Source organism: Zootoca vivipara, chromosome 14, assembly GCF_963506605.1.
Source record: "Zootoca vivipara chromosome 14, rZooViv1.1, whole genome shotgun sequence".
NCBI classification, from domain to species: domain Eukaryota; kingdom Metazoa; phylum Chordata; class Lepidosauria; order Squamata; family Lacertidae; genus Zootoca; species Zootoca vivipara.
In genome coordinates this window covers 37,934,829-37,951,428 of record NC_083289.1, presented here as the reverse complement: position 1 = coordinate 37,951,428, position 16,600 = coordinate 37,934,829, and the positions used below count along the sequence as shown (strand labels likewise).

Sequence of the window (16,600 nt, the reverse complement as noted above, 5' to 3'; positions counted from 1 at the left end):
AATCACTAGCACAAGTTGATTAACTTAATGACAACACTGCTCATTTTCAAGTACTGGAGAAAAGAGTATTGCTTAATGTTGCTGAGAGGTCAAATTAAGAACCATCTGCAGGCAAGCAGAGAATTGTATTGAAAGGCAGCTACTATCTTCAGCTAATGTGAGGACAGAACAGATGGTACAGAAATGAATCCAATAAAGTTAACGCTTCTTTCCTAGTGATTGAAGACTGAGTCAGCCTTAAGGTATTTTACTGCAAAAGAAACATTCTGTTAGCAATATTAAAAAGTGAAGGAGGTAGAAAAAAATTCCCCTCCTTGCATACTGTATATATTTAGGAAATGGACTTTGTAACCTGCTCCAAAGATGTTGAGGTAGGGGTTAAGGTGAAAACAAGTCAGTAAAGGGTTTCAAGTCACTGTAGCATAGCTAATGACAATACCACTTCACTGGTCAATAACACACAAAATAAAGTTCTGTGTATTCTGTTTACCTTTTTCTTGCAATAGTACTGGCATCAGTGAATTTACACAGCAAAGCATGGGGAACTCTTCTAATAACTTGCATAGCCAAATTGGATGGTGCTTCACTGAGTACAAAAGGACAGGTCCCTTTTCTAAGAAGGATGCAATCATAAAGTTGACAAAGGGGAAACTGCAGAAGGATGGGGATGAGGTAAACAAATGATATGCAGTTCATTCAGTTGCAAGTATTTGGGCTAGGGCACAGTAGGAATTGAGGAGGTTGTGCCCAAACATGCTTCACAGAAGAGCTGGAATTTTTGAGAGGATGGTTTTGAAGGAACAGAGAAATGTCATTTAGAAGAATGGAAGCACGAGTTTGGGCTATGAACCACAGGTGTGGCAACTTCCAACTAGAAAAGGCCCTCCTTACAAGTGTTGATTGTACAGACAGACACCTGAATCTCTTGATTCTGAATTAAGATACTTTCTATTTCAAACAATATTTGAATTTTATTCTCTACCAAGAAATTGATGCATTCATCCATAATTTCATTACAAACTTGTCAGGACAGGGAATTGTATTTACTTTTTGCTTAAAGTTACCCAGTACAGTACAGATGAATGGCAATATATAAATATGTCCACCAGAGTTATTTTAATGGAACAATTGGTAGTCCGCATGTCTCAGTATGATTTAAACACAAAAGGTGATTTAAGACACACAAGAACACTATTTGGACTCTCAGCCTTGGCACACGATAATGAAGTGACAAAATGCAGCTGTTTATTGAGCAGTACATGATTCAACACATTCTGAATTTTCATTAACCCCACCTTTTTTTAATAATAAAACCATCCTTTATGGATACATAGTGTACTCCCCAGGCACCCCTTGAGAAAAATAATGGCACAGGTATAATTAAATCAGTAATAATTTAAGGCTTTTCTGGAAAACTGCTATCCAAAACAGAGGCACTGGTGAAAATGCACCTTTTAATACTTCAGCCCCAGGTAAAGCTTGATGCTTTCGACAAGAGGAAGTCCACAACACAATGCAAATAGTGCCAGAGAAGCAAGTTTGAACCAACTCTTCCCATGTTGCACCTTTTTAGAACAAATCCACCACAAAGCTCAACATCCACCCCACACCAAACTCTTCTTATTCCCTGTTCTACTGTGGGGTTACCCCCTTTTTCTTTTGAGGTGCTACATGTTTTTGAAGAATGGTAATGGAGAATTATTCTTCCCCAGTTGTGGTGACTTTTTAGTCAAAACAATAACTTAACTTGGACAGAACTCCAAGCTACTTTTAATATCTGGCACAGAGCTTGTTTCTCAGAATTAATTTGCAAAATGTTTTCTGCTGGTACCTAGAGCCATTTTGCAAGAAAGGCCACTAGTTCTTTGGCAAGCCTGATTAACTTCTATATATAATGGGAGTTCTAAAGGCAAGCCACTGCAATTGATGTTTTAAAAAAAGAACAAGTCTTAAAGTACAGCTGGTCAGGAATCCATCATGATAAATACATGAAGTTTAAGAGCCCCTCCCACCCCCTAAACCCACATAATGAAATTCCAGAAAACAATGAAGTTATTGCAAAAAAATATGAAGTCTGTGCACCAGGAGTATTGTATTGCAAAAATCCGGGAACCATCCCCAATTGGATGGAGTGAGTGAAAGAGACAAACAGAAGTCTCAAGGCAGCTACAATGCAAAGAAGTAACCAGGTGGGATAGTCCGTGCTTCCAGATGGGGTCACCAATATGTTATCTATACTTTTAACTGCAATAACCAGGGCTGCAGCCTTTCTCCAGGTTCTCCTCTGCCTGCTACAATCAGGACTTTTAATTCTGAAGTACTGTTGGTGGTCAAGGTCGGGAGAGCTAGAAGAATAGGGTGGGCAGCACAGCAGCCTTATTCAGCATAGTTAAAGGTGCTGTCTCTGGGGAAGAGGAGTTGGAAACTATCCAAATTATAGGATGAAGTGGTCAATAAGGAGGGAAGGCAGATAGTCTAACAGAGTCGGCACAGAATTAGATAAGACTAGACACTTATAGGGCAGAAAGAACCTTGAGTACAAACAGCTTCTGTTGGAGGCTAATTATGGGGTAGAACACTACATTTGTAACCATCTCATTGGACAAGATTCAAGGTCTGATTATAGACAAGAGTGGTTTGGCTGAATTTTCAGATCATTCCATCCCATCCAGAACTGCAAATATCTTGTCATTCAACATGCACCTTCCTTAACTAGCCAAAAGGTTGAAGACTTTCAAGAGTTCAAAAAATGAATTCTTGCACGGTACATTTTGACTACAGTTACTCTCCAGAAGAGGATCTGCTTGCTTAGTAAGGTTCTCCCTCTTACAAGATGACAAAGGGCAGCTCTAGTCCACAGTTCAGGAAGATCTTTCGTCAGAGTTTAGACCAGCCTTCCTCCTCCTCTAGTACAAATAAAATCCCCTCAGGGCTATATTACCTAATCTGTGCATCAAGCCTCCGAAGTGCATGAGCTCAGGGTACTCTCAGAAGTCTGTTCTGCAACTTTAAAAGCCAGAGAAACTCAAGCTAACTTCTGCCACATACTGAATATGCCAAACCACTAAGTGGCTCTTTCTTCAAGCACCAGGAGGCTAGACTTCTGGTTCAAACCTTGAAAACTGTTTCTGTGCTGACTCTATTGTGGGGAGGGGGAAGGGAAGAGAACACTTTCCTTAATAGAAGGCAATGCTGGATTTGCCCCCAGGAGGGTTGAGGACTTTGTTGTGTGACCGTGGCCGTGGCCCCAGCCTGGGCTCATGATCATCCATTTTGGTTCCAGGCTCTTTGGCGCTCTCCTTCTTCTGTGGCTCTCCCTTTTCACTAGTATCTCTCTTTTCACTAGTATCCTCCACCTGTGGTCTTTGGTCTTCTGTAATTGTAAATTAAGATATGTTGTTAGGTGGCCATGCCAGAATATTCACCCAGTCTTATGACAATTGTATCTTGCATTACATGTATTTTACCCAGCTGCACTTCATTCAGCCCCCAATTAGCACTCCATTTCCATGTTAACAAGGTGACATTTATGTCATGTGTGCTGCGGAAGCATTGTGAAATGCTGCTCCCCAATAATACTCTGCTTAAAAAGCTTTACAAGGAGCATGGAAGGGCACCCAGTACTGAACACATGCGCGTGTACACGTACACACACACACACACACACCCCTTTAAAAATGTATTAAATCGGCCCACCAAGAAGGCCACTATAAGTATTATGAAAGTGTGTGAAGACCATTCCCAGGCATTTAAGGAACAGATACAGTCACAACTGCAGATAGACACACACTAAATACTTGTGGCTTACTCCACAAGTCTTTTCATTTAGGTTTATTGATCTGGAATAATAATAGCTGTGTAAAACATTGAATATAACAAACAAACAAAAAACCCCAGGGGAAAAAACCAGTTCAAATAAAAATTGGATACTGCCCTTGACTCATCCATCCTGGAAAGCCTATAGCAGGCATCCCCAAACTTCGGCCCTCCAGATGTTTTGGACTACAATTCCCATCATCCTTGACCGCTGGTCCTGTTAGCTAGGGATCATGGGAGTTGTAGGCCAAAAACATCTGGAGGACCGCAGTTTGGGGGATGCCTGGCCTATAGCAACAACAGGTGAACAATCTGTCACCTACAGAGTGGTCCCCGAGCCCTGTGCAGCTCATAAAGAACTATGCTCATCTACTTCTTAGTGGTAAGCCATATCCAGGAGAAAGTAAGGTTAGTGCTACCGACTGTATAATAATTAGCAATTAAGTAGAAATAATCTCAGACATCTAGCTTAGGAGACGGTAATACACACTGGTAGATAGAAGCTCAGATCAGATACATATTATTTGTATCAGGCTTAGCTTCTGAGAGCCAGTGTAGTAAAGTGGTTATGAGCAGTGGGCTCGTAATCTGGTGAACCGGGTTCGATTCCCCGCTCCACACACAACTGCTGGGTGACCTTGGGCTAGCTAGTCACACTTCTTTAAAGTCTCTCAGCCTCACTTACCCCACAGAGTGTTTGTTGTGGGGGAGGAAGGGAAAGGAGATTGTTAGACGCTTTGAGACCCCTTAGGGTAGTGATAAAGTGGGATATCAAATCCAACTTCTTCTTCTAGCTCTGGCATCTGTTGTAAAGCTGAAGATTTCTGAATAATCTTTGACTATTTTGCTGAAGCATTTAAAGGACTCTTAGTTCATTCCAAAGAGGAGCTTGCTTTTCTACTTATGGCACTGAATGCTGTAACTGTGGGTAACTAGCATCTAAGGAGCTGCTGACAGAGCCAGAAACTGACCAAGTCATTTTTCCATTAGAAAGTTAACATACCAACGACTGGTTTCTTTGGAAAATAAAAAAAAAATCCTCTTCAACCTAAAGGTGTTTTCTGTGGTTTGTGATAAATCTCATTTTAACAAGCCTCCCAGGAATTTTGTTCATCCCATGTATACTGAAGAGATAGGTTGTCCTCAATGTTTGTCTAGATCAGGCACCCCCAAACTGCAGCCCTCCAGATGTTTTGGCCTACAACTCCCATGATCCCTAGCTAACAGGACCAGTGGTCAGGGGTGATGGGAATTGTAGTCTGAAACATCTGGAGGGCCAAAGTTTGGGGATGCCTGGTCTAGATTCTATCTACCTATAGCCACCCACAAGCTGTATTAGGCATCTGCAGTTGACAGAATGCCTACAATTATGAACCTCCTGGGGCCTCAGGATCAGCCACAGAAGTCTTGCTTGCACACACTATTATTATTATTTATTACTTTTGACACACAGAGGAGTGTCCCAAAGTGACCTACAGCCTGACACTATCACTATTTACTTTCAGGCACCAGATAAGAATGTTTCTTTATACCCTGGCTTTTGTCCCTTAGTCTGGAGAGTTTTAGATATTTTTGGCGTCTTTCAGTGGATTGGATGTGTTACACCTGACTTTTATATGTATGAAAATGTTTTTCATTCTGCTCCTAGCTTTTCATTCTGTTCTGATTTCATACTGGTTTTAAAAGACAGTCCACCCTTAAGAAATCCTCTGCTTCCCAGAAAACCTGTTCCACTTACCTTTTGGTTTTAGTTCTTGTGGCACATCCCCTCTGTCATTCAGGATAACAACATGATCCTGTAAGGGGGGAAAACGCTTTTAAAAAACCAAGTTCTTTGGTAATGTATTGTCCCTTTAAAAAAAGCAACTCTAGGTTTGCTCAGGCTTCCTTCACACAAGAAAGACAAGCAATTTCTGCTACCATTCTCTTTTTTTAAGGGCAGAACTTCTACCACGTAGCTTGCATTTCTGCAGGGATGTCTTCTACACATGAGGCAGAAGGGATTCTGCTTATTGTAAGAACTCAAGAGACTGCTGCAGCAGGCCACTGGCCCATCTAGTCCAGCATCCTGATCTCACAGTGACCAACATTTCTTCTAAATAGATGTGCAATCTAATTCAACACTTTGCAGTGGACAGAAGGCTGGGTCAGCATGATCAGGAATGAATGCAATGAATCAAAAGCTTCTCAATTCCATACCCAGGGCCCCCCAGATTCAGCAACCTCAATGATACAAATGAATGCATTGCTGCTTCATTTACACAGATCATTCTTCCTATGACCTGATCTGAGTTCTCCTGTGGCTTTATTAAAAAGGGGGGAAAGGAAATGGGCAAAATCTACAATACAGTTACCTTGGGTTTGTTTGGGTGAGCTTTGACAATGTCGACAGGCTGTGGAGACCCAAAAATATTGCTTGTTTTTCCACCAGGTGGATTTGTAAGATGACGAGAAGGATTAGGTTTATGGTCCTCAAATATTCCACTGTCCTTCCCACCTGCAAGACAGCAGTACTAATGGAAGTTACTAAGAACTTCTCCTTCAGATTCTTCCAGGTAGCTCATGATAAGCTCCAGGAGTCAGTCCATTATCAGCATTGTTTGTATTTTCGATGGATTCAGATTTAGTTTCCCTGAGCAATGTGCACTGACTTTTGACCTAATAGGCTGGGAATCAACCAAAACTATTTTGAAGATGTCTAATGTGTAAACGGTTCCACTGCTAGACAAGCTGCCCAGCTAGCACTGACTGTAGCATTTGTTATGCATCGGACCATTCCAGGAACGTTCATTCCACTTGATTCCCAATGTCACACAATACTGCAATAAGAACAGCTATATGCTGCAACAATGTTTGCGAGTGGATGCAGATGTCAGCAGTATGGAAATGAACATGCATGGACATGTTTCTAGAAATGGTTTGACTCACCTTCATGCTCTAAAACTGAAGCCCATTGTTCAAATTGCTTTATACAATTTATTAAAAAGTAACCTCTTTGTTCACTGGGAGAGTGCCAAGAACTGCTTCTGCCTAAGCCACCATTTAATGCAGCACTGTCTAAACACAGCTGAAAGATTATATGTTACTACCATAAACAGAAAGCTTGAGTCCTACATCCCACACACATCAATGTTTAGAAGTCCAATATCAATTAGAAACCTGTGCTTTTAATATCAGCCAGCCTAGGTGGTATGAGATCAAACACCTTATCTTACCACATCCTCGGCACAACAGTGGTATTTGGGTGAGGGTGGTATGCATTGCAATCTGTTGCCACCATATTTAAATGATCATTTTCATCAAGTTTTATTATGCAGCCTTTCCAGGGTTGAATTACTGGTTTGGTCCCCCCTCTGCCAAAGCACACACTTGCAATCTACATTTGTAAGATGCAATCTATACTGCAAGATTGTGCAAACTGATAAACATCTGTTTGTCAGGCTGAATTACATCCATTAGCAAAGCACTGCAATTCATCTCTTGCATGCAAGATATTGGCTGAACACAACCTAAGCACCTCTTTGATTAACAAGGATATAGACAGAAACATACAGAGGCTTTCAATGGCGATACAATATGGTAAAACTCTGCTAGAATAGAGAAAGACAAGTTATAGGTTATGTATTCACAGGCAAAGCCAAACCTGCCACTCCCTTACATAAAGTTCCTCAGGAAGATGACTCTCACCTGGAGGGTTTGTTCTCTTTGAAACATTCTGAGTTTCTTCAGCTCCTCCAAATATGTTAGATGTCATTCTGTGCGGCCTGAAAGGGGAGTTGACTTCTTCTGGGCTTCCAAAGAGATTGCTGGAGCTTCCTCCAGGAGGTTGCAGGACCCTGTTTACAGAAAATAAATGATAGTCAGCCCCTATATAAGTGAAAACAGGCAGTGTGCAACCAGACAAGTCAATGGAGAGATTTATCCAAAGGTTATGAGAGAGGGGAAGGAAATAACTCCGTTAGTAGGAAGCAGAAACCTTAATGGTTCAAATATTGCATACCGTAAGCCTACACATCCTATTAATGCCGTCTCTGTAAAGTTAAGCTTTGGTTAAATCAGAGGTCTGTAAGGTTTACTTCGCCTGGGCTGGTTTACTCCAGCAGAGATCCCTCTGTGGGCTGGATTGTGAGCACATGCGTGATTTCTGGTGTCTGAGCATACACGATATCCGGTGCCTGTGTCTGCGCTGACACGATTTCTGGTGCCACGGAAGCGTGAGCCCACATTGTGCTGCGCTGGTTTAGCGCAGTGCGCCGGGATTCACTGAGCGGGTAGCTTGGTTTGGGGGCAGCTCGTGGGCCGGTTAAACGACCCCGCTTGTGGCCCATGGGCCTTAGGTTGCCTACCCCTAGCTTAAATGCATAAAGAATATGATGGTCAGGATAAGTTTAAATAGGGCAAATAATTCATAACTCTACATACTTCTCGACAATAAAAAATCCCCAAACTAGGTCTGTGCAAAACATATCAGGCACCAATAAGCAGTTTGGTTTGATGCTTCTTGATGGATATTTTCCCATTGTTGGGTGAGGTTATTACCACACCCAAATTCAAACTGAACAAGAGTGAATGCATTTACTTCTTACAAACTAGTCCACACCCTTTTATAGGCTTATTAAAAGTCTTTCCATCTTGAAATCTACTTCACAGCAGTATGCCAAGATGTATATGAAGTGTATTTTTCTTATTAGTTTACTGGATTATCATCTCCATCCACAAGCATTTTAAATCAAAATATGAGATATTTGACTGCTGCATTTGGGAAAAGGAAAAGTTATAACAGATTAGGGTTTTGTATTGACTTAGATTTCTCAAAAGTTGCTAAGAGATATGGAGTTCAAAATATGAATGTGACACAGAGACAAAAAAATAAATAAACCCCAGATCTCACCAGCCAAAATAAGGGCACCTCAAGAAATAGACAATCTTTACACCAGTCCAACAGCAGTACTTATATTGCCTGGCAGTGGTACATGACTAGCACAGCAGCATACACACATATTGTTAAGACTGTTGCAATCTTGGAATCTGTTATTCAGCTTTCTGTGGAAAGAAACATTCCAGAGCAAGGCCAAGGTTTGCAGGGAATGGAATGAAAATGTCATTAAAGAATGCATTGCAAATGACCAGTTAAGAGGTAACTAGGACAGACACTCAGTACAATACATGCACAACAAAACTACAAGTTTTGACCCTATATTGCTGACTTAATATCAAGCTGGTTCCATACAAATAGTCAATATCTATGCAAACATTTGCACCCTTGAAGCAATTTCACAATACAATGGAAGTTGATAGACTAATTCAAGGGTGGGAGAAAAGATGTTTCTTGTATCATTTGCCAGGAAGGAGACATGGATATGTTCAGATTTAAGACACAGCTATACGGCATTCCAGACCATAAAACCTTTGCTCTCCAAAAGTCATGGAAGAGAATTTCCTGTGCAATCGGAGTGCCTGAATAAAGAGTTGGGTGGGGGTGGGGAGGAAAAAACTATGTAAGAATATCATTCTGCTTCTAAGTTACTGCTGCTTTCTGTCAACATGCCACAATGCAAACAAGTCTGCAGTGGTCATCACCTCTCTCTTCATCAAAAGGAGATAACAGAATCACTCATGCAATTTAAATTCAAACTTTCTCAACTGACAATGCAGTGCTTGGCAGTATCATGCTAATAAATTAGCTATGGTTTCAACAATCCCCATTAGCTCCAGCTACCAAATGGCCATGTTGGTGAAGGCTGGTTTAGTGTGTTGGACTAGGAAATCATTCAGGGTTCAAATCCTCACTATGATTTGCGTTCACAAGGGGTCCTTGGGCCAATCACCATCTCTCAGCCTCACATGCTTGTTGAAAGAATAAAGTAGGGAGTGGGAGAGCCAAATACACCTCCCTAACCTCCCTGGAGGAAATGTTGCATATGAATGCAAAAACAAAATAAATGAAAATAAATACTGGCAAGATTGCATTTTGGACCACAAAAGGTTGTCTGATTATCTGAGATCACTGAACTACACATTTAGGCACTGTTCCAACACCACAGTTCCAAGCATTGCAACAGTAACATGAGTGTGCCTGACTGAAGATACACATTGTATACACAACAGAGGGAGTTTTCATTGCAAATTCTGCATGAATATTGTCAATAAGCAGAAACAAATTCAGAAAGCATCATACGATGAGCACCACAAGTCCTTTCAGCAATATAGGCTGTTTGACACCAGTTGACACACAAATCCCAAACTGCTTGAGGAAAGGGGATGGTTCCTACAGTCCTGGAAAGAGGCTGTGATGAATTCCCTCCTGAAGTAGTAAGGTTTGGATCCAGGTAACCAGTAACCAGTAACAACAACAACAACAACAATAATATATTTATACCCCGCCCATCTGGTTGGGTTTCCCCAGCCACTCTGGGCGGCTTCCAACAGAAATATTAAAATACACTGATTTCTTAAAGTTTAAAAGCTTCCCTAAACAGGGCTGCCTTCAGATGTCCTCTAAACATCTGGTAATTATTTTTCTTTTTGACATCTGGTGGGAGGGCGTTCCACAGGGCGGGTGCCACTACCGAGAAGGCCCTCTGCCTGGTTCCCTGTAACTTGGCTTCTCATAGCGAGGGAACCGCCAGAAGGCCCTCGGCACTGGACCTCAGTGTCCGGGCAGAGCGATGGAGGTGGAGGCGCTCCTTCAGGTATACTGGACTGAGGCCGTATAGGGCTTTAAAGGTCAGCACCAACACTTTGAATTGTTCCTTGGAAACGTACTGGGAGCCAATGCAGGTCTTTCAAGACCAGTGTTATGTGGTCTCGGCGGCTGCTCCCAGTCACCAGCCTAGCTGCCGCATTTTGGATTAATTGTAGTTTCCGGGTCACCTTCAAAGGTAGCCCCACATAGAGCGCATTGCAGTAGTCCAAGCAAGAGATAACTCGTAGTAGGAAATATCACTCTGTACAAGGTTTCTCCTTGGAACAGAAAGTGTCTTAGTCACCTTGGTGATGAAACACTATCTTGTTGAGGAAGCTGGGAAGACTGGCATATTGTTTTACAGTGGCTCCTTACATTGTTGGAAGATCAGTCCCAGAAGGTGATGCTGGGAGATTGCTGTTCCATCCAATAGTCTATGGGGAGAGAAGATCTCATACTATCTCCTAGGCTGAAATACTTTCGTTTTAAACAGACTTTTAATATACAGTAGAACTCTGCTGCTCTTTAATGACTGCCGATTTTAATGATGTTTTACATTAGAAGTTCTATTGATGCGCTTATTGTACTGCATATAGAATCAATTTCTTCTACTTTGCCATATCCTATGAAGGTAGTGGCAGACTGTTCCTCTTTAGCTGGAAATGCTACTGCATACACAATTCTGAAGAGAGAAAAAAGGAGCAAAAAAGTGCAAGTAAGAGATGCTTTAAAAAAATTCTGAGACCAATAAGGAGTTCTTTAAATAAATTGGTATCAGGAAACCATCTAGGAAGACAGTTCAAACCTTGGATGACAAGGGAGTAAAAGGAATGTGAAAGGAGGATATGGAGAAGTTTAATGAATTATTTGCCTCTGTCTTCACAATAGAAGAAATAGGACAGATTGGTCCAGTGCCTGAACCAGTACCTCACTAAGGTCTCCTCAGGAAGCTTAGCCATCAAGGAATAAGGGGAGGGATCCTCTTGTGGACCACAAACTGGTTAAATTGGACGAAGCAAAGATGTAGAAAGTGGAGTCCCCCAAGTATTGGTATTGCAACCTGTGCTTTTTAACATGTTCATAAACAACCTAGAGTTTAGAGTGACAAGTGAGTTGGCCAACTGTATACTAAATCATTCAGGGCCAATGAAAGAAAGATAGATCATGAAGAGCTCCAAAAGAACTTTTCCAAACTGATTGAATGGGCAGTAAAATGGCAAATGCAATTCAGGGTAAACTAGATTAAAGTGTTGCATGGTGTGTGTTTTTTGGGGGGGGGATCTTATTTACACATGTGGTCTGAACTGGCAGTGATGGGCCCAGAATGAGATATTGGGGTTGTAATAGATAGTTCAATGAAAATGTCAACTCAGTGAACAGCAGCAGTGAAAAAAGAGAATTTTATGCTAGGGACTATTAGGAAAGGAATTTTAAATAAGCTACCAAAATCATAATGCCCTCATACAAATCTATGGTGTGATTGCATTTAGAATACTGTGCACAGTTCTGGTCACCTCACCTCAAAAAGGTTCAGAAAAGAGCAACCAAAATGATCTAATGAGTTTTTAGTACAGAAAAAGGCAAGTACCGTATTTTTCTGTGTATACGATGCCCCCATGTATAAGATGCCCCCCTATTTTTTGGGACTCAAAATTAAGAAAATGCATTATCCGTGGATAAGATGCCCCCTTATTTTAAACTTTAAAAGTTTAGGGAAAAAATATAGTCTCATACACAGAAAATATAGTAAGAGGTAATACGGTACAATAAAAGTTTATAAAATTATGCATGGCATGGAGAAAGTGAATAGAGACAAGATTTTCTCATGGACATCTAATGTTGGAAGATTCACAACAGTTAAACTAAGTCCATTGCTCCCACAGGAGGCAGTGATGGCCATCAACCTAGATAGCTTTGAAGGACTGGAGAAATTCATGGAGGTGAGGGCTAACAAGGGCTAGTTGCCATGATGGTTATGTTCTGCCTCTACACTTGGAGGCAGCAATGCTTTTGAAAACTCGTTGCTGGAAACCCACAGGAGAGGAGAGTTCTTGTGTGCTCAAATTCTGCTTGTGAGTTTCCCACAGGCATCTGGACGGCCCCTGCCCTGATCCAGCAGGCTCTTCTTAAATCTCTTACATCATGTATTCCAGGGCTGAGCTCTGAGTCAGAAAATTCAATCCCAATCCCTTGTGCTTTCAATAACCATGATGTCCTCACAGTATTGCAAACACCAAGAGTAAGTTCCTTGAGCATTCTGATAATGTAAAAAATCCACTAAATTTCAAAAATTTTCCTGACACCAATTCAGTATGAATATATTGTTACGTTATGATGAGTCACCTTGTGCAAAAGGACATCTAGGCAATTTTTTAAAAAATTAATCATTGATATCCAAAATAATGATGTCACTCAAATGGTACACTGCTTTCTAACTACCGTAGTGTGTGTTCAGGTGGCAAGATCTGATTTAAGTAACCCAACCCATTGTTATCAAAGTCTCTCTACATATGCTGGTCTAAGTTATGGGGATGGAGGAGGAGAGGAGATAGAGAATCCAGGTTTTCTCCAAGGTTATTGCTTCATGAGAAAAGTAAAGAACTCTAGGTTGGTTGAAGCAGAGATTAACAGGCAGTTTTAGAATTAATATTTTATGTCTCTGGTAAGAAGCAAAACTCTCTAAAGGACGGTAGAGGAATGCAGCAAGATGTTGACTTCAAAGTGAGTTTTGGTTTCTGGAAAACAAAGCCTGGTGTCACAACTGAGCCTCCCTGAAAAAAAATACTACCAGACAGTGCGGTCTGGTGCCCTTTAGCACAGCAGCCACCTCCTACAGCAAAAATCTATTCTGAAACAGTGGGTGGCATGAATTATTAAACCCCAAAGGAATCCAAAAGGAGGAGTGCTAATGAGTCTGTTATTCAAATCTTAACAGACTGATCCACCTCCATGAAGTTACATATCATGGAAATAGTAGAAATATATAGGTACTTACAATTATAAATGCCAATCTATATACAATTAAAATATTCAATGTTTATTTTGGAGATTAAGCAGCTGCATTGAAGTCTAAGTCAGCAATCAATCAGGACCACTTTGAGATTAAGTTATTGTGAAGTAGGAGACTATCCCATCTCTCTCTCTCTCTCTCTCTCTCTCTCTCTCTCTCTCTCTCTCACACACACACACACACACACACACACACACACACACAAGCTAAATGTCAACAAATCATATACAGTACCTAAAGGCACTACTTCTTCCATACACACAACTCTGTACCTTCTAGCATAGCAACTGATATGAATAGAGTTGGTGGTACTTGGGGTTGGACACTGGAGTCACTAATTGAATGTATACCCTACAGCAGCCTTGCCTTAACTGGCACACTCCAAATGTTTTAGACTACAACTCTTGACTAGATTCCTGGGGAAGGTTACCATAGCATGTAAAACAATCTCTGCTACAATAGTTCCACTGCCATTATAGAAATCAGAGTTTGAGTCCCAAGACACTTCCAGCTTATAGGCACCAGAAGTGTTCTGCATACAAAGCAATGCACATGGGACAGACACAGCAAACAAAGTTCAGAGAAGACCCAATGTGGTCTAGTAGAGAGAGTTAGTAATTGCATCATATACTTAGTTATGTGGCAAACAGTCTTCTCCTAGGAAAACATTTTGCATGAACTGAATAGAAGCCTATCAGCAGCCAGGTTTCAGCAACTCCCAAGTCTCTTAGGCAAGGACAGTCAGAAATTATAGGGACCTACTAATAAAAGCTATGGGATTCTTGCACAATAAATGTGACATATAAATGAATTGTCAAATGAGCATATCACTCTCTCACACACACATGGGGTGGTTAATTAACAAAGTGAGTTCAGCATTCAAAGCAATCCAAGTGATTACAGTGGTACCTCGGGTTAAGAACTTAATTCGTTCTGGAGGTCTGTTCTTAACCTGAAACTGTTATTAACCTGAGGTGCCACTTTAGCTAATGGGGCGTCCCACTGCCGCCACCGCACGATTTCTGTTCTCATCCTGAAGTAAAGTTCTTAAACTCTCATCCTGAAGTAAAGTTCTTAAACCTATTTCTGGGTTAGCGGAGTCTGTAACCTGAAGCGTTTGTAACTGAAGTGTCTGTAATACGAGGTACCACTGTACTATACTAGACACAGGTAAAAATGAGATCCAATGGAAGTAGTAAGAGGAAATTATTAAAAAGGATATTACACCTCAAAAAGAACACACACTCTTACATGAAGTAAAGATTTACAGTTATCAATTACAAGAAAAATAATTACATAGTTGTATATCTAAAACCTATTCCAATGTAGAATTGTATTGACCATTACTCTTTGATGACTTTCCATGCTCTTGTGTTGAAAGATAAAATGATTTTAAAAGAAAAGAATAAAATCTCTTCCAATCTTCACTATCAGTTGGAATAATCTAGCTATAACAGGAGGTTGATAGCAAAACAGTTTGGGGACATGCAGCTCAGTGCATTTGGTTTCTTCCTCCCCAGTAACCTGAATCAATTTCATTTATATGCAATACATGTTCCAGACAAGGACAAATCCATTTATAGCTTCCAAGAATAGGCAAAATCAAAGCCAACTCACTCCACCTACACATGGGCATGGACAGAGGAAGCAGAAGAAAGTCAGGACACCTTATCACAAATACTGGTACAGTACTACTCCAGTTGCAACCACAACAAAGCTAATTCCAGGCATCTGTGCTATACCTTCTTCCTCAGACAGGCCTTGGGATCTTTAATGCAGCATTTTGAGTGCAAAGGCATTAAGTTTGCATCTACCTATACAGTATGCATTTCAGGGGGGGAGTTCAGAAACAGCACCATACATTATCACTAGAATCCTTATGACTGCCAAACAATGTGGATCAGCATTGTTGCCTTGATTTGGTGTATTCAGATTCCATATTTAAAATTTTCGTCAGTCACTTTAAGTTTTTCCGCTGGGGGGGGCGGGGGGGGAAAGACAGGCAAGAAACTTATTTTTTAAAAAAAAAAAACCACCCAGAAATATAAGTATTACCCTCCCGGCTTTATTTTGCTTGAGCAGGCTAGAGAACAGGGCGGGCACCATAAAAGCTTTTGTTCTCTTTAAAACAAAACAAAAAAACACCCCCATACCTCCGCCACACCCCTTACAGAAGTCTCTTAGAAGCAAGCCCGGCGATTTCATCAGGGTTACTCCCATGTATGCCTGCAAAAGATTGCAGCCTCAGCGCTAGGTAAGAGATCCGGTTTCCGACGGCACCAGAAGGCCTCCTACCTGAACCGGCATATTGCCACACCCCCACCCCCACTCTCAAAGCGCAGCGAGGCCGAACTAGACACGCACGGCTTTAATTCGAATCGAAAGCGTCCTCCGCGGTCTGCTTTTACAACCCACAACATGTTCTTAAAAACGAAACAAACACCGGGACGGCGTTCTCTTTTTCCCTTCGTTTGCAGCGAGGTGGCCCCGCCAAGTCACCAGCTTCCGCCCCTGAGGAGCCTCCCCTCAGCCACAAAGGCGGGAAACGGAGCGAGGGACCCCGGCGTCCAGCGTCTCCTCCACTCCCCACCCCACCCCACGAAGCGAAGGCCGCCCTTCCTCAGATGAACGAGCACGTTTACCTCGAGCTGGGTTTCGCCGAGTCGGTCTCGGGTCCCTGAAACATGATGGCGGGAACGGCGGCGACCAACGGCCTAGCGGATGCTAAGCAACGCGCTCCTCAACTGCGAGCGGAGCTACAGCTCCGCGCCTGTGATTTCCTCAGGCAGGGCGCCGGGGAGTCTTTAAAAGCCGATTGGCCGTTGGAGTCGCCGCTCATGGCCAGCCAACCAACCGACGACTCGGTGATCTGTGCCCAATGAGCGCAATACAAGGATGGGGTTTGGGGGCGGGAAGAAGGGGCGAGATGCCTGAAGCGCGCGCAGTTTTCTGCGCTCTCGTTGGAAGGAGTGCATTGAAGTGCAGAGTGTTTGAGGACTGGGACATTAAACCAAAATACTTGTTTACAAAGCTATTGTTCTTTACTGTATGCTTGTGAAACATGGACCACTTATTAACGCCATCTCTAA

General features: G+C 41.9%; 1 protein-coding gene across 1 annotated transcript; it reads right to left on the bottom strand.

Moving 5' to 3' along the window:
• Positions 1–945: 945 nt before the first annotated feature.
• JPT2 (Jupiter microtubule associated homolog 2) lies at positions 946–16,304 on the bottom strand. The gene is made up of 5 exons (XM_035131159.2): positions 16,154–16,304; positions 7,504–7,652; positions 6,171–6,313; positions 5,555–5,612; positions 946–3,373 (listed from the first exon to the last, which is right to left on the bottom strand). The coding sequence occupies exons 1-5, from the start codon at positions 16,195–16,197 to the stop codon at positions 3,177–3,179; spliced, it is 591 nt and encodes a 196-aa protein (XP_034987050.1). The 5' UTR covers positions 16,198–16,304; the 3' UTR covers positions 946–3,176.
• Between the last annotated feature and the right edge of the window lie 296 nt (positions 16,305–16,600).